The sequence below is a fragment of the Taeniopygia guttata genome, chromosome 3, assembly GCF_048771995.1.
Source record: "Taeniopygia guttata chromosome 3, bTaeGut7.mat, whole genome shotgun sequence".
NCBI lineage: Eukaryota > Metazoa > Chordata > Aves > Passeriformes > Estrildidae > Taeniopygia > Taeniopygia guttata.
Genome location: NC_133027.1, coordinates 67936434 through 67959499, shown reverse-complemented (window position 1 = coordinate 67959499; position 23066 = coordinate 67936434). Strand labels below are relative to the sequence as shown.

The window sequence follows — 23066 nt, the reverse complement described above, 5'->3', positions numbered from 1 at the left end:
CAAAGATGCATCCCAGAAGAAGGGTTTGACAGACAGCCATGCCTAAATTCTGGTTATGGACAGAAGCACCTAATTTCTCTAGAGTGACTCTACTGCAATATTGTTCTCAGTCAGAAGCCAGCCATCAGCTGCATGCATTGCAAATGAAATTCAATCCTCGTTGCATGTGCTTTGAATATACAGCTTGGTACAAAGCACACATATTAATGGCTGTAGAAAATTCACACTGACACAAATGCAACAGAGTCACAAAGGAAGAAGGGAAATTTTACCCCTGCTTGGTGCACACAATGTTGATGGGCCAGTCAAATGTAAACAATAAATCAATTCTGCTGGAATGACATGCACAGACCTCCCAAAGCATCATATTTATTTTTAGGCATAGGACACAATACTACCTTTTAAAGAAGTCAGCAATAAATCAATATTGCAGGGATGGATTGATGCAGAGAACCCTTTCAGATTGACCATGGGGTGCAAATTAAGGGGTAGGCTGAGTGCTCTCCATTTTCATTTCTCTACTCCAGACTTCTAAGTCTTTTCCCTTAGCATGCTTTGTATTCTAAGTGCTGTAAATGCACATTCTCATTTGTGTTTTACCTAAACTCAGCTCAGCTGAAGGTTTATTTCATTTCAACTCATAGTCAAGGCTGAGGGAAAATAAATAACCTGGTCCTGGAGAATCTCAAAAGTGTCCAGCTCCCCAAACCAGTTCTTGAAGGTTTATTTAAGTACATATTGCTGACACCATTTTGACAATATTATTTGAGAACTGAGTATGACACAATTAAAAGAAGGAAAAGCCACTCCAGGGGAAAATGGGAAGCCTTCTGGCATGTGGAAAGATCACTGAGCAACAAGTGCAGGCAAGGAAAGAAAACTGCACAGTAACATTAAAGATAAAAGTGGAATATGTTACCTTCCCCATCATCAAATCTGCTCCCTAAAAGGGAGATGAACTTCACTGACTGAACAAGAAAGAAATGTACCCTTCAGCAGCCATGCATATTTAGTTGAAGTCTCTGTAAGAATAGCTTTCTAATGGTAAAAGTTACCTGGATTTTTGTAGATGCTAAGCACATCCTTGAAATAATGAGGTAAGAATCTTTCTAATAAAAGCAGCACATCCTCCAACTCCTCCAGAATGCCCACAAGCAGAAAATTTTCATTAACGTTCAGCTTTGCTCTTTCAAGGGCCCATTCACCAGGCTCCCTGTATGAAATTGTTGGGGCAAGACAAAGGAGGGAAAAGAAAAATTTAAATATGCATTAATTTCTCAAATTCAAGCCAAGAACACAAGTGAATAAAAAAATATTCAGTGCTATACTTAGAACAATGAAAGACCCCCCACCAAACCCGAGTAGCTAACTGAGCTTTTCCATGCAACATCTAAAATTGAATTGGCGTGTAAAAACAGGATCACATTAAAAGGAGGCTAATCATTGTGTGAAACTACTCCATTCTGAAGATATCTTTTGCCAAGTTGTTTATAAGCTCAAACTTGTGAACTTTGGTATTCCAGCTTGGAAGTACAATCTGTCTGATCAGTGGGATGACTGCCCTTGGTGCTGGAAGGTGCTAAGGGGTGATGGTGTACCTGAACTACATCAGGAGAACTGTTGGGACCAAGCATTGCCTGCTGTTACTTGGTGAATCCTACACAGGACACTACCATTTTCCACCTTGTCCTTCATTTTAACTTTTGCCAAAATCTCCAGGAGCTTCCCTTTCCCTGTCATTATCCCTTGTTGCCCTGCAGCTTTGCTACAGCACTTTATTTTGCTGTGACTGATACTGGTTTTGAAGTTTAGGGTTTTCTATCTTTTCTCCCAGCAAGAAAAGCTGGCAGGACTTCACTACATCTTTATGCTTCTCTGTTTCCCAAAAGCACAATGTAATTAGACAACCATATGAATCCTAAATCCCTTATAATAACTCATATTAGCTATATTCTGGGAGCAGCAGCCATCATTCATACTGACATGGGATATAATGTCAGTGTCCCAGGCTAAAGGAATCAGCTGCCCACACTGCCTGGGAGTGGCTGTAAATCACAGCCTCTTCTGTGACTTCATTAGGTTATTGTGGATTCTATGCAACAGTGAATTCAACATTTGTCTGAAGCGCTTTCTGTGTCATATGGAAAAGCTGACTACTTTCCACTCCTACTAGAGCAGACTAGTAGCAGGTTTTTCATGCTCTTCTGGGCACAGATCTATTTTCTGGAAGAGCAAAGTGTCCTAATAAACTCTATGAGCCTCCTGTTTGTAGCTCCTTATCGGACTAAGAAGTAGCTGAAGTAAGTGCAAGGGCATGGCAGGAGCCAAACCTACAACAAGGTACAAAACAGTACTTCAATATGCTGCTTGGGAGCCTCAGAGAGATATTTTGTGAAAGTATTCGAGCATTGACTGTTGTTAATGGGATTACTCGCACATGCAAGTTAAATGTGCAACCATAAGCATTTGCAAATAAGGCCAAAATGTGTTTAAAAAATGTGCAATGAAAATGAAGTCATTAACCTGTTTTGTTTCTTATACATAAACTTCAGTTAAGCAAAAAAAAAGAAAAAAAAAAAAGGCAGGATTTTGCAACATACTTAGAAATTAATACAGAACAAACAACATATTTTCACTTGTTATTACTCCTACAAGAAGTATGGCTTTTGAAAGAAATTCTGGAAAATGTTCTGTTGTTTCATTATGGAGAAGCCTGAATAATACAGAAACAGAATACTTTGAAGTTGAATACACCTAATAAAGAACATTTGTTACCGACAATATTAAAGTGTTTACAGCCAAGAAAGAATTTAAAATAATTCATATATTATTGCATAAAAATTTACTATGGTATCAGTAATACAGCAATATTAGAATGACATACACAGATTTTAAAAATGAGGTAGCTCAATTAAAGCAGTAGAGGGCTGCATTTTACATAGTTTTAAGCATGAATAGGGTTTCTTACATGGGCACAGAAACCTGTATTCCACATATAGACCTCAAACAAGCATCTGAGCAAATCAGAAACATGTATTAGAAAATTACAGTGCAGATAAAATTAGTAACCCAGAAAAAAAAATTCACATAAATACATTCATATTTGATGAATATTGAATTATAAATCAAGAAAGAAGAATGGTGCTACATTTGCAACGCCCCCTTACTTCAAAATATATGCATGCAGTTACTACATGCAGTGCTACATTCCTTGTACTTTCATTTTTCTCTTGTACTTCAAATAATGTCTCCTCTTTATTACCAATTTCTGACAAAATGTTGGCAATAGCTATTGCTGAACAAATTGAAACACCTTGCATATATTTACCTGCATCTTGGATGCTGTCCACAGAAATATGGTATGATGTAAAATAACCTGGGATTAGAACATTCAGGGTAGTTTTCAAGGATACATACATTAATGTCCTATGGGAGAGGAAAGAAAAAAAAATATTGTATTTTCCTTTCTCTATTAGCAACAGTTTTTTTATCTCATACTTTTTGTAGTCATCTCAGGGTTAAAGAACCGCGCCAAGGCTATAGCAAATATCTTAAAAGTCATCATTGGTTCATTCATCTACTTCTAAATATCAGCAGGGGAAACAAAAAGTTATTTTGTCCTAGAATGCACAAAGCAATTTTTTCTTCCTTGCTGCAAACCCCACAATCATTATACTGAGATTACTGTATGAGTCAAAGTGGGACACATTAATCAACTTTCATACTGAGTAACATTTAAAATATTGAGAACATTATTTTCAGGCTCTTCTTTCTTCTAAATACACCCTGGAGAAAACCTGAAGTAGTCAAAATAAATAAAATTGAGACAACAATTATTACTTGTCCCACCCCCTCTCCTTTTTTTTTTTTTTTTTTTTTTTTTAATTCTGCTGCATTCAATGATTGGAATAAACAAATATAAGATGTATTTTGTACATCTCACTCATTATAACATACATCACTTTTGGTTACAATTCTGTAAACTTCTCAGATTTTCAGAACTGAACTGTGCAAAGCCTCCTGAGAAAAGGGGTTATTAGAAACTGTTTATCATTTTCATGAAATATCATTCATCTAATTAGAAGCTATTTATCATTTTTCAAAGACTAGGCATAGCCACTGAACCCTGAGGAACTGCATTCCATTTATAGCTTTACTTCAGCACAATAATAAACATGTGGGACTGAATTCCATTATCCTTTTCTAATCTAATAGAGCCTTACTCTGCAAGCAGACACACCCTCTCCAGAGACATACAGGGCAAAAAAAATGGGTAAGACAACTAAAGGAAGGATGGAAGGATCCCACCTGTGTAGAATGAATCTTGATTGTTATTTAGATATGTGCTTTTACAATGCTATAGATGCTATACACATCAATATCAAACCAACAACTAAACAAATCCATATTTTATCACGTAAATAAAATGTGATCGAGAACATTCCACAAGACAGATATGTTTGGCAGCATGGAAGACATGGACAGCATCCCCTGCTCTCCCCAGAGGAGGGCAGGACACAGGCCTCCAGCCACAGCATCTGCATCTGAAGCCTCATCAGAGAAAAGCTCTTCCCAGAACTTCAGTGCTTTCACCTAACTTCATTAGATCCCTGTTTTGGTCTGTAAGCCTTTTAAAGCACATTTCTGATTCCTACTCGGTTTCACAGTCATGTGAATCCGACTTTATAAGCACACCAGGAGACCCTGGGCTAGGAAGTAAATCACATTGTGAGGAACCATTAAAGGAAACAACATAGAAATTGCCAACTGGGATACAAACAATCCATTTTCCCTGTTCCCCACAGTATATTCAGGGCTTACCTTAAATACAGGCCAGAAGATTTATGGTCAAGACCTGAATTTTGACATTAAAGGCTCTGAGCTGAAGCTAACCAGCCCCCCATTCTCCATGCTATGATTACTAAGAAATCTTCCTGTGCATGTTTAGATTGCACAGGCAATGTGTCTCCCCTGTCATCCCTATTGGGTTTTTGAACATGAATTACAAATTGCACTTCTTTAAAGGCTTATTGTGCTTTTACTATATACACCACCAGAGATGTTCTCAGTTACATACATTTTTTGCTTTCATGAGAACCTAAAGATCTGCAATGAATTAATAAATCACTTGAATTTTAAAAAATCTGAAATATTGCCCTGACAATACTTTAAATTTTGTCCAAGCTGGCTTGCACTTGGTAGACAGATTATATGGAAGTTGGGTAGAACACCTACATAAGACTTAAAAATCTCTAGCAACACCCAGCTAAGAAGATTTTCTCTTTTCTCACTCTCATACAAAGGCACAAGGACATTAGCTCCCAACAAAGAAACTTACAATTTCTTTGCAAGAATAATGAATATTATGAGTCAGAAAATATTCCCCAAGATGAGTATCAATACCCAACACAAAAGTGTAACCGGATGTTCTTGTAATTGTGAAAACAGTATTTGATTCACATGGCCAGAGAATCATCTGTACAATAAAAGCAATGTAAATTCATGTGGAAAATCCTGCAACTTTAGCAAGTAGACAGCTAATACTTACTCAAAAAGAGATTTCCTTTTTAAGGTAAACTGATGTAGGATTATTGAAATAACCAGGCTGACTCTAATCTAATCTTCCCCATTCCTTGTGGATAACTCAAGGTTTAAGATAAAGGCCAGATGAGCTTCCATACAAGTCTACAATCTTTTGCCACACAAGGACATGCCCTTCCCCTTCCTGACATCAGAAGCACCAGGCTTTCTCCACGGTAGAAGCACTGCCTCTTCCCAGGCTTTGTTTACCACCAGTGCTATGATCTGAATTCCAGCTTCTGGAGTGTTCTCGTGCACTTGCAGCCCCTGCTCACTCCATGAGATGTGAAATCAGTTTTCAACCAAAAAGTGGGTGAAAGAAAGGTCAGCCTGAGGTGTGCTAGTAATTACAAAACTTAAACACACTTACAGGAAGATGCTTTTTTGTGCCAGCGGCACTCAGGAATTTCTGGGTTTTTTCCCAGCATGGAAAGCCAAGGTGAAACGACATTATTCTAGGCAGTATCACTCTGCTATACTAAGCAACATTAATTAAGCCATATCTCCCAGTAAGAACATGCTTTCTCAGCAGAACACAGATCTTTCAGGGCAGAAATGTTTCTATGCAAGACAAAAATTTGCAAGGTGACAGCTGACAGCCTTGCTCATTTAAATCACTGGAGGAGCCTTGTAAAAAATATTTTAACAGTCAGGAAAGATACAGAAGGAAACACGCAGAGCTACTTTGATCATAACCTTTCACAATAAAGAAAGCAGTATTTTATTTCATTCCTCAGCTCCTGGCTACAATTCATATCACTGAAATCCCATGGAGCTTGTCTCTTTAACAGGGCAGTGGCAGGCCTGGGAATCAGCCCTGCGGCTCCGAGTAACAACAGAAAGTGTCTTTCTTTTAAATAGTACTATATTTTCCTACTCATGTAACAATTTTGTCTGAAAAGTTAAACCGACAATTTCTGCTTCCTTCTTCTTTAAAATTGTTTTTGAAATGAAAATCACAACATGCCTTAATCTTTTAATCTGTCAATGAGTCAGACTACTGATCAGAAATATATCAAAGGTGCATTATTAATATGTTTTTTGAGATTAGTAATAAATATTTCATTTGCCATAGTGAGCTCATATGTGCTATAAGAGGAAGTCCGATTGAAAATATTTCATAGAATCATAGAATCATCAGGTTTGGAAGAGATCTTCACGATCATCTAGTTCAACGGTTAACCCAGTACCACCATAATCACTCCTAAACCATATCCCCAAGTGCCACACCCAGATGCCTCTTGAACAATTCCAAAGATGGTGACTCTGTAATTTCACCTCTTTCAGTTAAGTTATTTTTTCTCTAATATCTAATTTGAACCTCCCTGATGCAATTTAAGGACATTTCCAATCATCCTATTATTTCCTCCTCACTAAAACTCCTTTCAGGTAGTTGTAGAGAGTTTAGGGCCACAAAATTCCTTTGGGAATTTTAATTCATCACAAAAAGAGCAAATTTTAAGGTGTTCTTTTGTAGGACAATAAGCAATTTACTGAAGTTAATGTCTTATGACACATACTGTACCATATACAAAAAGATGTGATAGGATTTGAAAATTTTTTTTTCTCCTAATAAAAAATCCTAAGAGTACTGACAGAAATAATAACTTGTTTTTTAACCAGGAGAAGAAACATTCCCCCCCACCTCCACCCCCCAAAAAAAACCCCAAATCATCTTGAGTTGCAAGGCATTCCCTATTTTTGGATTATCAGTGACTCAGCCAAAAATTACAGAAACACCACATTCCGCCCTGGATGCATTACAATTATTAGTAGCCCTGACAATTTAAAATAAAGAATCATAACTCAAATACCTACATGCCTTGCAAATAATTTCCATTCCATTTCCATCTGTTCATCTATGGAAAAACACAAAAATATCCCTTCTCTCATAATCAAAACAAAAAATACACATCCTCTTTCTATGCCCTGAACCTGTAAGATACCACAACTTCTGTGAAACCAGGAGACCTTGCTCACAGCTTAGGAGCAGTGCGTGCTCCTTCAGTCTGAAGCATGAAGATGTGTAGTTGTGTCAGCAGCAACCTAAATTTCATAAAAGAAAATGAAATAAAAAGATGTGGAAAACCAGTGACTGAGCCCAGTCTACAGTGACCTCTCCTGCTTACAAGGGTGTTCTTCATACACCACTAAAGTCAGCAGTGCAGCCTAGTCCTCACTGCTGCCAGCCAAGGAAAATTCTTCCACTCTCCCAAGAGCCACCAAGAATCCTCTCACAGATTGTGTTTTCTCACATAGTTGGTGTTTATAAAGAGGTCAAACTGACCATTACATCCCGAGGACAATGTCACATCATATGAACTAAACACAACCACGTTAAATAAACCCATCATAATTCCCCACCTTCTCTGGCCCCAGCTGGGGAGCTCTGGGTGGCTTTAGATTGGAAAGAAAATGTAAACATGATGTCTCAGAAAAGGGCTTGTGACTACAAATACAACATGGAAGAAGGAAAAGCACAACTTCCTACTTTGGAAGGCTGCAGAAAGACACTGAAAAGTAAAGATATAGTTGGCATGAAGGCTTCCAAGTATAAAGGTAACATAACGTACTAAATCTTATTTAGGAGCATGAATTAATTACACATTTTAATGAAACATAAGATACAATGCAATACATTTTTAACCCTAATTAGAGAGAGTTTGACTTCACTAGGTGATATTTAATGTTTTTATTCAATCTCTATCAAGTCTTTGGATAACTAGAGCCACACAGCAGCAAAATTACTTCTTTCTTTCAAATATATTTGGTATCTTTTCGTGCATCTATGCCAACAGCACTGGCAGCAGATTACTGTGAGGTGGGCAGATGCTGGGCATTGCTTCCCAAATCAGCACTGCCAACATAGACAAAACAAATGTTTCCCATCCTGTACTGATGTGGCACTGAGGTCCTCCAAGGTGGGTTGCCAGGTGGGGTGGTGGGGTGGACTGTGCCAAACTGTGTAGGATGATTGTCCTCTGGAGATGACAGCAAGCTGGACAAGTTTATTGGGACACCAGCGGCAGGCTGCAGAGTGACTAGTGGGCATCTTGGGGAGAAGCTCCACAAGATGGCAGAGCAGATCCAGCTAACCCGAGAATGCAGTGTTTCTGTCCCCAAATGCCCCCCTGCACCAGCTGTGATTGCTCCTTCACTTCTGTGAGGCTCAGCCAGCTCAAAAAGCAAGAGAAACCCTTTTCTGTTCCTCCTCCACTGCCTTCTGGTCTTCTACCAGAAGAGTGAACAACATGGGGCTTGCTCACATTAATGCCACCACAGCACTCCAGCTGCACAGGGCAACACAGGTCACCGTGGATGACTTCAGTCACTGCATTTTCTTTTACAGCCTCCCTTGGGCATCCACCCTCTATAGTCTGGGCTCCTCCATGGACTGCAGGTGGATCTCTGCTTCACCGTGGACCACCATGGGCTGCAGGGGGACATCTGTCTCAACGTGGCCCACACCCTGGGCTGCAGGGGAATCTCAGTTCTGCTGCTGTAACACCTCCTCCCTCTCCTTCTGCATCGACCTTTGTGTCTGCAGAGCTGCTCCTCTCATATACTGTCACTCCTCTCTTCTCCAGCTGCAATTGCTCCTGTGCAGTAACTTCTTTCCCTATTAAATAGATTATTCCAGAGGTGCTACCACCGTCATTGAAGGGCTTACCCTTGGCCAGCAGTGGACCCATCATGGAGCTGGCTGGCATTGGCTCCACTGGACATGGGGGAAGCTTCTGGCAGCTTCTCACAGAAGCCACCACTGTAGCCCCTCTGCCTCTCAATCCCCCACCACTGCTACCAAAATTCTGCTGTGCAAGCTCAATACATTTTTGTAGAGGATAATTCTGGGGTTTCTTTGAATTGACTTTCCAATTTCTCCTGGCAAAATGCATGTTTTTACTTTCCTTCCCCCACCACCACATAAGTAAACAGGCTGCCAAGTTTAATTCCCACTCTTTTGGCTGGGCTAATTTGCCTGGACTCTTCTGCCTGGACTAATTTGCTTGAATTTTCAGCCAACAATGTATTAAGCTCTTCTTTCTGGCATCTTAACAAGTGAAGCAGCAGCTAACAAAACAGCATCTTCTGCTAACCATCTACATTTTCATTAAGTGAAGACAAGTTATTCATTCATAGACAAAGTTTTGCTGGCATTGACATAGCAAAAGTGATGAACTATGCCCACAATGCTACTCTTTAGAGGTGAGAAACACAAAACACATTTGTACATCACTTTTTTCTAACTTAAAATCATGTACAACATCAGGAAAATATATAGGTGGATATATTTCTCTCTATTCTGTTATCAGAATGTTAGCAATTTGTCAAAAGTAAGTTTTAACCATTAAGAATGGAATTGCTTCATAGTTATAAGTAGGCACCTTATCTTTCTTTTCCATTGCTTTTGTATTTTTCACCTCAGACCATCTTAGTACAGGAAATATATAAAAAAAAAATAGAAAGAAATTGCCAAAAAAAGGATGAGTGGCTGCCAGCTGGAAGCAGTGTGTAAGCATTAAATAACCATCCTGTTACAGAGGGCACAGATCCAGGGAAGACCAAAAATGAAGATCATTATACTGTAATCAAGAATGAATCCCACTGGCAACTAACAGAAGGGAGATAATACATCTGCTAATTCTGTTTACTAACACTTCTTCATGAAAGAACCTGGAAAATTTGTCTGCTTGGATAACAAGCTTTAATAAAATCAATTAGGGTTGGCATATATTCAATTCTGCAAATGCCAAGCAGGAAATACCCACCACTGCAAGGACTATTTAGCCCTCCCTAATGGAGGGCACATGGACTCCAGCAAATTGATGCCTATGACAAAAGCAGCAAGTCAGAGAATGGTTTGGGCTGGAAGGGAGCTTAAGATCACCTAGTTCCAAACTCCCTGGCAAGGCAGGGACACCTTCCACTAGGTCCAGTGTATCAAAGCCTTACCCAGCCTGGCCTCCTGAACACTTCCAGGGACGGGGCATCCACAACTTCTGTGGAAACCTGTTCCAACAACCATCACAGTAAAGAATTTCTTCCCAATCTCTAAACCTGCCATCTTTCAGTTTAAAGCCATTGCTCCTTGTCCTGTCACTAAATTCAGTTTTTTAAAAGCTCCTCTCCAGCTTTCTTGTAGGCCCCCTTCAGGTACTGGAAGGCTGCTCTAAGGTTTCCCCTTCCCTTCCCCAGGCTGAACAACCCCAATGCTCTCAGCCTGTTTTCACAAGAGAGGTGCTTCAGCCCTCTGATCATCTTCATGGACATCCTCCGGACTTGCTTCAACAGATCCATGTCCTTATGTTGAGGGCCCCAGAGCTGGACTCAGCACTCCAGGTGGAGTCATAAACGATGGAGTCTCACTTCCCTTGGCCTGCTGGCCATGCTGCTTTTGTTGCAGCACAGGGTACAATTAGCTTTCAGGGCTGTAGATGCACATTTCTGGCTCATGTCTAGCCTCTGATCTACCAGCACCCCCACATCCTGCTCCCATCTATTCACCCTCCAGACTGTACTGATACAGAGGGGTTTTGACTCAGGTGCAGGACCTTGTCCTTGGCCTTGTTGAACTTCATGAAGTTCACGAGGGTCCACTTCTGGAGCCTGTCCAGGTGCCTCTGAATAGCGTCCCTTCCCTCCAGTGTGTCAACCACACCACATAGCTCGGCATCATCAGCAAACTTGCTGAGGGTGTGCTCAATCCCACTGTCAGCGTCACCAACAAAGGTGTCAAACAGTGACAGTCCCAATACTGACCCCAAGGAATGCCACTTGCCACTGGTCTCCACTTGGACATTGAGCCACTGACCTCAATTCTTTGAGCGTGACCATCCAGCCAATTCCTTAATGACCAACGAATCCATCCATCAAATCTACACCTCTACAGTTTAGAGACAAGAATGTTGTGCAGGAAAGTGTCAAATGCTTTGCACAAGTCAACAGATACAGCCAGCAATTTATGCTCACAAATGATAGTTCCAAAGCACAAAATTAATTTCTGACAGGCAACAGCCTCAGCCTGGAGCTGACTGTGAGGCTGAAGTCAGGGGGCCAAAAGTGGACAGAAATGTCACTGGTAGGTGAGGGTGCTCCTCGCAGGGTGGTCTCACCACACCTGGCAATGCAGTGCAGCCTTGGCTGCTCCTGTCACAGCAAGAAAGGCTGCTACAGAAGACTCAGGTTGTTGAGAAGAATTTTAGCCCAACCTTTGCTGAAGGAGAAGCAAGTTTATCCATACCAGGTTACCATTTGTCCAATCTGTTAAAAAAAAAAAAAGTTCATATTCACTGTAATTCATAGCAATGCTTTACTGCTCCTACTGACAGGAAAAAGTGGTATGTGAAACAAAACCACTCTAATATAATTCAGAAAACTGCTTTGTCTTGATCTTGATAAACTCAAGGAAAACTGTAGGATATTGGCTTCATAGCACATTTTTATTCACCTGAAGATATATATTTCCCTACAGCAATTCATTTTTAAGACCATCTCCTGGACTCTCTTCAATTTTTCAGAAATCCTAAACCAGAAAAATTTTAAACTTAGGCTTTTTCAGTAAAACCAGAAAAGACCATGCCAGTGCTCTAGTAAGTTCTCCCTGAAGACGGTAGTGTCATGAAGGGAATTAAGGAATTATTTCACATCTCTGGCTCCTGGAACCCAGAACTTTTTGTATAGTTTGAAATGCTGTATCTCAGAAACCACTTGTGCTAAAACATTTTTAAAAAAAACAGATTGGAGGAGATACAGATGAAATCATCATGTAACACTGTGGATCATCACCTCGCCACCACCACGCTTTTACTGTTAAAAGCATCAGTGTTCAGCCAAGTATATTGTAATACTAAGACTCTGTGACCTGTATTAACAGCAAGTCCTGCCCACAACTGAGCAGTAATATGCATGACCAGATTACTCAGAATGAAAAATCATGTAATGAGAAAAACCAAAGGAAGTCACAGAATAATAGAATGGATTGGATCGGAAGGAAAGTTAAAGAGCGCCTCGTTCCAACCACCCTGCCATGGGCAGGGACACCTTCCACTATACCAGGTTGCTCACATACAGAAAAGGGCTCTCTAGAAAGAGTATAAGTCATGAAAAATAGTCTGGAACTGAAGTGACAGTATAAGACACTTTAGAAAAAATGGATGAAATAAACAGGAGATTGCTAGAACCTAGCTAGTATTAGACAACACTGTAATGAAGAACAAAACCACCAGCAGCAGAAAAGCCTCTCTATCTTGCAGCAGGTCTTTAATCCAGTCACTGAAGATGTGATAAACATCCTTCGTTCCCAGGACAAAAAAAAAAAAAAAAAAGGGAAACAAAAAAGAAAGGATAAGATGATTAAGGACAGGAATAAAATAGCTGGTTTTCTTAGTGAAATGAGACACTGAGTAAGGTTGCACAGCACCTGTGCTGAGACAATTCTTGAGAATAACAAAGAAGGGTTAATAGTGAATTTTCAGGGAATATTAATGAGAGCAGATAAGAAATCTGACCTCAAGGAGATACAAAAGGACTCTAATGCTGAAAGACATTCAGCATTAAAAACCATAGATCATTACAATAGGATACTCTGCATGACAAGGATGTAACTGGATTTAAAAAGAGAAACTCAAATCACCAAAAGAATAATAACAATAAAATAGAAATTATATATTTATAGAACAGAGGCCTATCAAGGGCTATTAAACACAGATATGGCAGCAATGTCTGTTGGTGAGCTGAAGGATGCCAGAACCTGGGAGGACACTCAAGAAGATGCACTTTTTACCCTGCCCCAGTTTGTTCTGGCTTCCCACTGCTGGGCTGGATGGTGCTCATGTCTGAAGAAGGGCCTAATACAGAAACTTCATACCTCTACATATGACACAATATCATTTGCACAGCTACCAAGGAATTCAAATGTTTCAAAATATCACATTTCCTACAAAATAGAAAAGCCCATTTAAATAATGTGACATTTCTGCAATTCACATTTTTCTCCCATTTTCTTTCCCAGGTCAAACATTCCCATTCCTTTAAAACCTGACTGGATACACAGAAATTATACTCAGCAGATTTTAGCCCAAACCTCAAAAATGCTTATATTAACAGAAACACATTTAAGTTCCATGAATGCCTCAGCATCTCGAAGCCAGGATTACACATTGTTTTAGCAGAGGTCCACAAAAATAGTTTAAACAATATAAAAATTTAAAAGAGACTTATTAGAACAATTGTCAGAGTTCTGAATACTAAATATATCACTGGAGAAAAGAAATCCATAAGCCAAAAATAAAATTAGTTTAATTATCAATGAGCATTAGATATTATTGCTTTCATACATCCCAACAGGACAGAGGTAAAACAAACAAGAAACCATTCCATTTTTTTTTTTTTTCCTTTAATAGAACTTCATGTGACAAGAGTTGGGGAGGAAAAAGCTTACTTTCTGCAATATAAATCTTCAAAATAAGAGTGAAGGAGAAGAAAATATATGCCCCACAAATAAAAAAAAATATTTCAGGCATCAGGAAAGAAATAATGTTAAAAAATTATTAAGCTTCTCCTAATCTGCAGAGGTAGTAAAATTATCATTTGAGAAAATAACCACTTGCTAGCTAATGTATGTTTTATTTCAACACAATGCACAGTTATAGCTTAGACTATCTGCTGTCACAAATTCCAGTGATACAACTCTTTTGTTGAAGTTGGAGAAGCTGTATCCAACAGCTTCTGATATGTCCCTGAAATAATCCAGTCACATCAAATACATTGTCTAGCAAAAAAAGGAGAAGAAACCTGCTGCTGATCTCTGAATTAAAAAAGAGAAAATATATGATTCATCATACACTACATGCTATAAATTTCTTTGGGATTGACCATTTTTTTAAGTCAGATGGTAAATCTCAAAAACCACAGTACTGACTTTAAAGAAAAAAGTTCCTCATTGTACCAAGGTCTAAATGTCTTTTATGTCCCCTTGACCTACGACATTTGTATTGGCACTTTAACACAAACCAGTTGAATGGTGAGAAAACACCTATAAGTTTGAGTTGTGGGCTAATTTTTACCTTCTTATCAGGCTTCTGCCTGGTGTTGACTGAGTTGGAATCTCTCCCTTCATCTCTCAGAGCTGAAATGCAAAAGAAGCTGCAGAACAGAAATGAAAATCATACTACTTCTGCATGTGGCTTCCCTGCTGCTACAACTGGAGATGGTTTCTGCTCTGCTGTCCCTATCTAATTTCCCTAGTTAAAATCTTCGCCTTGCTGAACAGTTCTAATGCTTTCCTGGAAAATTACTAATACCTTGCATTATTCATAGCACTGCCATCCTGAATAGCAAACACAAAATGGAACACATTGATTCCACTTTTCATTTTGACAAGACTATCACCATACTGACAAGATCAATATTAAAAACCTCCTAAAATAACAAGCTTCAGAGGCACAAATAATGCTCCTATTTGCATTTTTAAAACTTTTAAAATCTTCAGTCATTTGCGGAAGTTCTTTTCTACGACTATGAAAAAAAAACCCCATACTTCCCTCCCTACACAGAAACTTGGAAATCTCCCAGTGACTTCATCTCAAGTACTATGGCTTCAAAAACCTCAGCAAGCAACAAGATCAAGTATAAAATCATGAAGGTTAAAAAATCTGGAAGAAAAAAAAGGGTAAAATATACGTCCCCCCCACCCCCTTTCTTTTTATCAAATAAATAATCTCTTTGATAAATTCAGAATATTTTTTTTTCCTTCAGCCACTGATGAACACTTTAGTTTTCTTTTTTCTTTTCAAAGAGAACAGAAAATTAATTTTGAAGAAAATAATAATCTTATTTAATAATCCATGTACACCATGGAAAGTTTCCTATTTGCCACTAGTTAGTGAATTTTTCCCAAAGAAAAAGGAAATTACTCTTGACAAGCTCAGTTATGAATAGTGGCTGGCTTTGCTTGGATCACAGTTCATAGGAAAAAGTTGTGTTCAAGGTAACCTGACTAGACTGTGTTTCAATAACTCACTGAGCAGTAGCCAGGTTTGCTGAAACAATGGCAGTCCGTTCTCCAGAGTCTAGAACAACAATCAGCTTAACACCCTTTGCTGGGAGCTTTGGACATTTTGATTTTGATTTTATATAAAGCAACTATATTTACAAGGGACAGAGGTGTTTTGAAAATTCTAGCAAACAAGAAAAAAAAAAAAGAAAGTAATGCTTGGAATAATAGCCAGAAAAAATGAACACTGCTTGTACTTCAAAGGAGAATTTCACTACCTTGTTACACAGGGAATGTATTTCTCAGCTGACACAGCAGGTCTATTGCTTATCCTGAAAGATGGAGTTAGTATTTAATTCAAGACATGTACCCACCATCCCTGTGATAACTCACAACCATAATATCATCAGCAAACTGGTCAGACACACGTATGTTTGAAAAAGGTAATTCAACCTTAAATCACCATCTTAAGACAATAACCAAAACCACTTTGAAACCGATGATGCCTGTTTCTTGCGGCTTTTTTTTTTTTTTCCCACATTTCTTTCTTTAAACACTGTGGAATTACAAGAAAGACAATAAAAAATTACTTCCTGGCATCAGTACCCTTCTTAACTTGACTGATTATTAACGAAAAAATGGCTGGAGAAGAGAGAGAAGAGGGGAGAGAGGAGAGGGGAGAGGAGCAACTGTAGCAGTACCTTTTATGCCAAGAAGGAAAATCTGATTTCTGGAATACTGAAGAGCACTCCTGAGGGAAAACATAGCAGCCCTTGCCAGGCAGGGCCAAGCAACCAGAGAGAACACTACAATCCATTTGCCAACACAAACCTATGGCATTTGGTTGTTTTTGGAAAAACACAAACACCCATCTCTCCATCACAGAAGCATACTGAAGCAAACAAAGCAAGAATAGACAGACAGCACCAGAGTTTTAGGCAGACTATTACCCAGTTCAGATCTATTAATTCTGTAATGAGACAGAAACAAAACCTAAATTTGCACCTCTGTCCTTCATCTTCACTGTACTAAGGGTTCTTTCCTTCATCTTCACTGTACTAAGGGTTCTTTCCCTGCTGGGAAGAACATGCCACCTCCCTAGTGGGGCAAGCACCGAGATATATCCAACAGGATATTCAGGCACCCCACATGTGCCCCATCTCCACAAACATGAGCCTTGGTGCCAATCAGAAAGGAGCAAGCACTCAGTGCTCCAGCAGGCCCTGAGGTCCCTGTGAGCTGGGACCAGGATAAGGCACAGGATTTTACGATGCAGGAATTAATAAACATTAAAAACTTCAGAAAAACTAGAATAAACTAAGTCTTGAGTAAGTCTCCACAAAATGTCACCTTTGCTTCCATATGGTTTCAACATAAACTACTTCAGTCTTAAAAATACACAATTGACAAGTGTGACCCAGCCATCCTGCAGTCAACAGAAGAGTCCACACCACCACCAAAAAATTACACGATAGGAAAATATTTTGTTGTCAACAAACACCTAAGGCTCAGAACAGCTTTGGATGCTCGTATAAAGACATGTCTATCCCTCACCACGTCAGCCACGCACCATGGGCGGGCAGCTCTCCTAATTCTACTGCCTGCACTCTCCTTGCCATCCACCACCTCAAAGCTTCAGCTTTGCTTTAGCTAGGAAGTTCTAGAGTTTAGGATCTCTGCTTATTTCACTTTGCTGGCAGCTCTGACAGCCAGAAGACTTAGGTATAAACCACAAAAAGGAAAGAGGAAGGGGAATGACAGACAAGGACTAAAACAGGCTAATAAATTCAGTTTTATTTTCATGGGTTGTCAGTTCCTGCAGGTTTTGACACCTACAGAGTGAAGTGAGTATCTGACTGCCTGAAATTACATTATCATGCCACAGCCTGAACACATTCAATATGCTGGCAGTATGAGGAGGGCTGTCTCTCTCTGTCCTTCCTCTGTCAGGAGAAGTAAAAGGTTCTGCAGTTTCCTTCCCCATCCTACTGCCAAAAAATGAGTTTTCATTTAAGGTGGTTAAAGCATAATGCAACAAGGAAAAGAAAACAGGCAAGGCAAACTCCTAGCAAGGAGTTTTTACAGTACGGAGTATAAAACCTTCCTACTTAGGAGGTTTTATGGTATGGTTTTCTAGGGACAGCTACCATGATTTCATTAGACAAGTCTTCAAAAAATTGTTAATTAAACATAATTTCAAAAAAAAGTCTTACTCCTAAACATACACACCCATACACACATATATACATTCTTACATTATATTTTTAAGACACACTATTTGCTGGTCAATGCCCCCATCTCCATTATTTATGCCATGTACAAACTGTAACCTTTAAATTTTTTTTTTTTTAATTTTCACTAACAGAAATTGGAAGCATTTTTTTTTCCCAGATGATAAAACATTCCAGTTTTAAAAACCATTGTATTCCAACTTATGATAAAATATCAATCAATAATTAGTTTTACTTAAACACTGCTTTTGGGTTCATAATGCCCAAAATGCTAGACTATGCACTGAAGATAACATTCCTATTACACGCAGATCCTCTTGTTTTCATTCACCTGAAATGGTTATTTGTCAGCTAATTATAATTGTTAAGTCATCCCTTACTGGGAATCATGCAAGTGTTGTCTGCTTAGATGTGTGTTCCTGTTACTTTCACATTAACAAAGTACATGAGAACTGAAAACACAAATACTCAAGTCGAGGCTTACAAAAATTATCAAACACACGAAATTCACCCATACTGAAACATCAAACCAAAGAGACTTCACATTTCTGAACAGCATGCACTGAAACAAATGTTTTATCCCTCTCTTTAAAAGATTTTTACATCTTCTCTTCTGGTACCTTTATTATTTCAGTGCACAATGTAAAATTGTGGATGCAGTTAATACTTTAAATGCATTTGTATCTTAGCTTTTAACAATGAATTTGAGAATAGTCATGACAGTGTTAACAATTATTAGCTTCAGCATCAGTTTGGAATTTACAAAAATTAATTTGGTTGGCAGAGATGTAAGACAACAAAGTCTTAGCCACTATGGCATGTACCCAAGAACACTCAACTATTTTAATGTCAAGAAACAACACATTCAACTGGAGATGTCTATAACTGCAACTACCTTACATAAATCACCTAGTAGTAAAATTCATTTGTAAGCATGTAATTTTAAAGTTTGCTTTTGAGTTACCCAGAGCAGAACCAAATTTTTAAAATCACTACTGGCTATGAGGAACATCTACTATACACACAGGACTTTTTTCTGGGTACCTCTGAGGCTTTAGATTTTTACCAAGCAGATATTTTCTGCTGAAGAGGTGTTGCTTTAGTAATTAAAAGCCCTTGGGGACTACATAGCTGCACTTTTAAAAATAGAATAGAATATTTAAATTGGAAGGGACCTACAAGTATCATCTAGTCCAACTGCCTAACCTATTTAGGGCTGACTGAAAGTTAAAGTGTGTTGTTAAGGGCGTTGTACAAATCGCTCTTAAACGTTGACATGCCCGTGAAATCAACCACCTCTCTAAGAAACTTGTTCCAGTGCCTGACCACTCCCTCTGTAAAGAAATGTTTTCTAAAATATTACCTTCTTGAATACATCAGAACTTGTTCACAACAATGACCAGAAAGGACTTCCACAGCTTCATTACATGCTGTCCAAACCACTGCATTTTCTATTTTTTACTGGATCCAGCAACTACCCATTCCAATTGTAAACATGTATTAGTCTTACACTGAAACAGCTCAAAAGCAATCATCCTTGAGGCCATTTTTTCATGCCTCCCAAAAATCTGTCTTCTCCTATCCTTTCCCTTGTTTACTTGTTCCTCTAGAGCCCTAACCTTTGTCATTCCTCATATGGAAATTATTTAATAATTTCTCCCACCCATTTGTGAGTGTTTTCCGGTTCTTTCAATCCCATTTTGGGAACAGGAGGTGTCCTGGTTTAGGGCAAATTTAGGAGGAAATAGCCTAGGACAGAAGTCACAAATGTCAAATGAAAGTAGTCAAGTGCAGATACACTGGAGATTTATATACAATGAATACTCTGTATTGCTCTCTATTGCTTTTGGTGTGCCGTTTTTGACTGCTACTGAGAAACAAGCAGATGCTATGGTAGAACCAACCTACACACACAGAAGATCTCACTCCTAACCCTGCAAAAGGCTTGTCAGAGTCCATCAGTTTCTAAGTGAGATGAGGATTAACCCCTCAAACTGAAGGCAAGGCTGGCTTTTGTCCCTGGGCTGCAAAAGAATGCTCTTTTCTGTTCTTGTTTAATGATAAAAAATGTATCTCCTGAAAATATGAAACAGACATATACAGTTTACATGGCCTTAAAAAGCTGGCATCAATATATTAGAATCTTTGTTCTGTGGTTGGGATTTTCCACTCTACAAACAGGATCTTCCTATAGGGAAGCTAAGGAAAACTGTTTCCCCAAGCTACCACAACACATAAAACCTAAAAAGCAGCACTAGAGAGAACATCAAGAGTATTGAGTATTATCCTGTATTCATGCTCAGAAGGCAAAAATAAAAAACTTGGCAAAATCACCATAAAAATGAAGATTCATCATTTTAAACTTAATACAGCAAGGTCCTTTAATAAAATATCATAAGTTCTTATGCATATAAATATCTTAAAAGCACTATTGAAACACAGTATATGGTAAGACCCTGTAATAAAGTTACATTTAAATAAGATTGTTGGTACTGAGTTCTGGGACCTCTTCTGCTGCTTGGTTTTTGGTTTTATGTGCAGTTGCTTAAAATCTGCAACAGCCAGAAATTTTCAGACCACTACAATACTGCAAAAAAAAAAACCCTCATCTTTTTACATTCTGAAGCAATATATTGTTGCTATCCTGTATCCTGTCTCCACAAAATAGAGAATGGCAATACAGAATGGTATCATTAAAATAAAAGCATGGTATTAATCTTAAATTTTCTATGAATATAAGTATGCATTGTGAATTACATGCAAGTTTTTAGTGTTGCAATCTTAACCAATGCTATATTGCATATTTACTATGTGCAAATGACTCAGACTACTGAATGAAAACAGATTAGGAAGGCACATTTTCTTGCTTTTGTATAAATGCATAATGTTGCAATGTTTGGAATGCAAACTCCACAGGGGAACATTAAGAAAGTATTGGTTTGTAAATTAAAATCACTGAAAAGTAAATGTCAGCCATGAAAATATTTCCTTTAATATTATAAGTTGTTCAATTAGTGCCTCCTCCAGCTGAGGTCTGAATTACCATTAACTTTGTGTTTCAATAAATTATTAATACAAAATGGGAGAATCTAAGGGGGAAAATGGTGTTTTAGAGCACACACAATAGATGAAGAGCTGCAAAAATGGGCCAGAAATTTTGCTGTGAAGAGGTAATGCAGCAAAAAGGGAACAGCTGGAGACTATTAAAAGCACTTATTAGAGGGAAGAAGCAGCAAAATGTTCTAATTGGGTCAGCTGACAGGTGGCTGTGCTTCTGCAGTGCCCTCCCGGCAGCCCTGTCCAAGGGATGGGTGCTACTGTGTGATCCCCAAACCAGACCTGCAGCTGCAAAGCTGTGCTGCAGCACACCCAGTGACCAGTTCAAACCACCTCAGCACCAGTGCATAACAGAGGCAGTAAAATAACTACTGTGTGTACGGGGCTATGTCAGGGAAAACACTGAGAGTGCACAAAATGTTTGGTCTCTCAACTACAGCTCAGAACACACTAAGTGAAAAATGTTCCTTTTAACTTATATATTTAACTCCCCAATATCTGGTATGCACTGCACAGAGAAAGGCAAATAATTTTAACCTCTGCATGCCTTGGATTTCCAGTCTGAACAATGTTAACCAAGTTATGAAAGCCTCTCCAGAATTTCCCAGATTCAATCAACAGACACTGGTAGCTCCTTTTGTGAGGTCATCAACAGGAAAATCAGTGTCATGAACCCTCTACTCCCTCACTGCACCAAATCTGCAAGCAGGCAACTCTCTCTCGGCCTTTTTCTAATAGAGAAGCACACTTATGAGAGTGACAGTCAGAAGATGAAGGCACAGGCTCCATACCCTGGTCTTGCCTCAAGGCCATGTGTCTGGCAACTGAAAAGCTTGAAGAAACTTGAAGTCACAAAGGAGAAAGCTCAGTGATGACAACTGATGACAATTCATAATATAATTACCCATGACGTTACGCAGATAAACACAGGGAATAAGACAGCCAGCTGCTGTCCGAAAACCAGTGTAATTGATAAAGGAATATTTTTCATTCTAGATAGAAATTTGAGGATATAAATAATAAAACTAGTTAAATGTATTTAGTGAATTATCTTATATCAATGAAAACCATGGAAATCATAAAAGGAAATTCTCAAGATTCAGGACTAAAAAAAATGTTCTATGGAGTTTACCCATTCACCTTTTCTTATTATTTTGTTTGAAATTTATCAATTAACCTAAAAAACATTAGTTTAATTATTTAGCCATAAAAGCTAACATTGCAAAAGGAATGTCTTTTTCCCTATTATAATAAATTATATATGAAATTTCCATGACATCGCTTGAATTTTACTTCCCTCCTTTAAAGTAGTCCTAATACATTTTTAACAATTATTTTAACATTTCATTTAATAAGACAAAAGGACAGATGTTCCTTTATAGGATCACTTGCACGAGTAATCTTTAACGTAAATGAGGCTGAACATTGTTCTGGTATTTTTAATTTTTGCTGAGAGAAGCATATTTATTTTCAGAGATGAAGCTGAAAACTATGCAGAGCCACCCAGAGATGCCGTGCAAATGTAACTGCTAATTAAAATGAAAATTTGAAACATCCTATAGGAAGGTTACACGTTCTTATCTTACTGAATGATTTTTTAAATACAAAACTTCTCACTTCTGATACATGAGCTCAGAAATCTTTTACTGGAGTGAACTCATGGTATTCATGAGCCTAACAGATCAGAATCCCATGTAACCAGATTTCCTGCAATTCAGGCAACAATACACAGCCCATGCTGCTTCACACTCTCATTCAGCCTTAGTAGTCTCAGATCAAAGTTTTACCATGTATTAAGAAAAGATGAAAACCCTATACATGCCTTTTTTTATATTTGATGTCTCAAACTGAAGCTGTAATAAATACTAGATAATTACAAACAAGCCTCCTGGAAGGAACAATTTTAATATAATGCTTTAAATTATTAATATTAGTTCCTCTTCATTAGGGGTGCTTCCTACCTCCTGCACTTCCAAACCCTGAACTACCTTGCATCTCAGGCGTGTTTTTTTTTTTTTTGCTTGGTACCTGCAGCACTCACAACTGCACTGATAAGGATTTCCTTGCCTTACTGAAGCATATTTACTCTAAGAACTCTAGTTCAATCTGAAACATTCACTACAAAGAATTTAAATTAACTTTTGTGCATTTATCTCATTTTACAGGACCATAATGTAGGGTTGACAGTCACATCAGTGTGCTTG

At 38.5% G+C, this 23066-nt stretch overlaps 1 protein-coding gene across 3 annotated transcripts in view; it reads right to left on the bottom strand.

Moving 5' to 3' along the window:
* UST (uronyl 2-sulfotransferase) overlaps nt 1-23066 on the bottom strand; it is a 149520-nt gene that overhangs the window by 28013 nt on the left and 98441 nt on the right. For all 3 annotated transcript variants that reach the window (XM_072927066.1, XM_030268195.4, XM_072927067.1), the window contains 2 exons: nt 3329-3426; nt 1056-1213 (listed from right to left, as the gene is read on the bottom strand). In XM_072927066.1, the coding sequence (XP_072783167.1) occupies nt 1056-1213; nt 3329-3426 (256 nt within the window). The remainder of the gene's footprint in view (nt 1-1055; nt 1214-3328; nt 3427-23066) is intronic.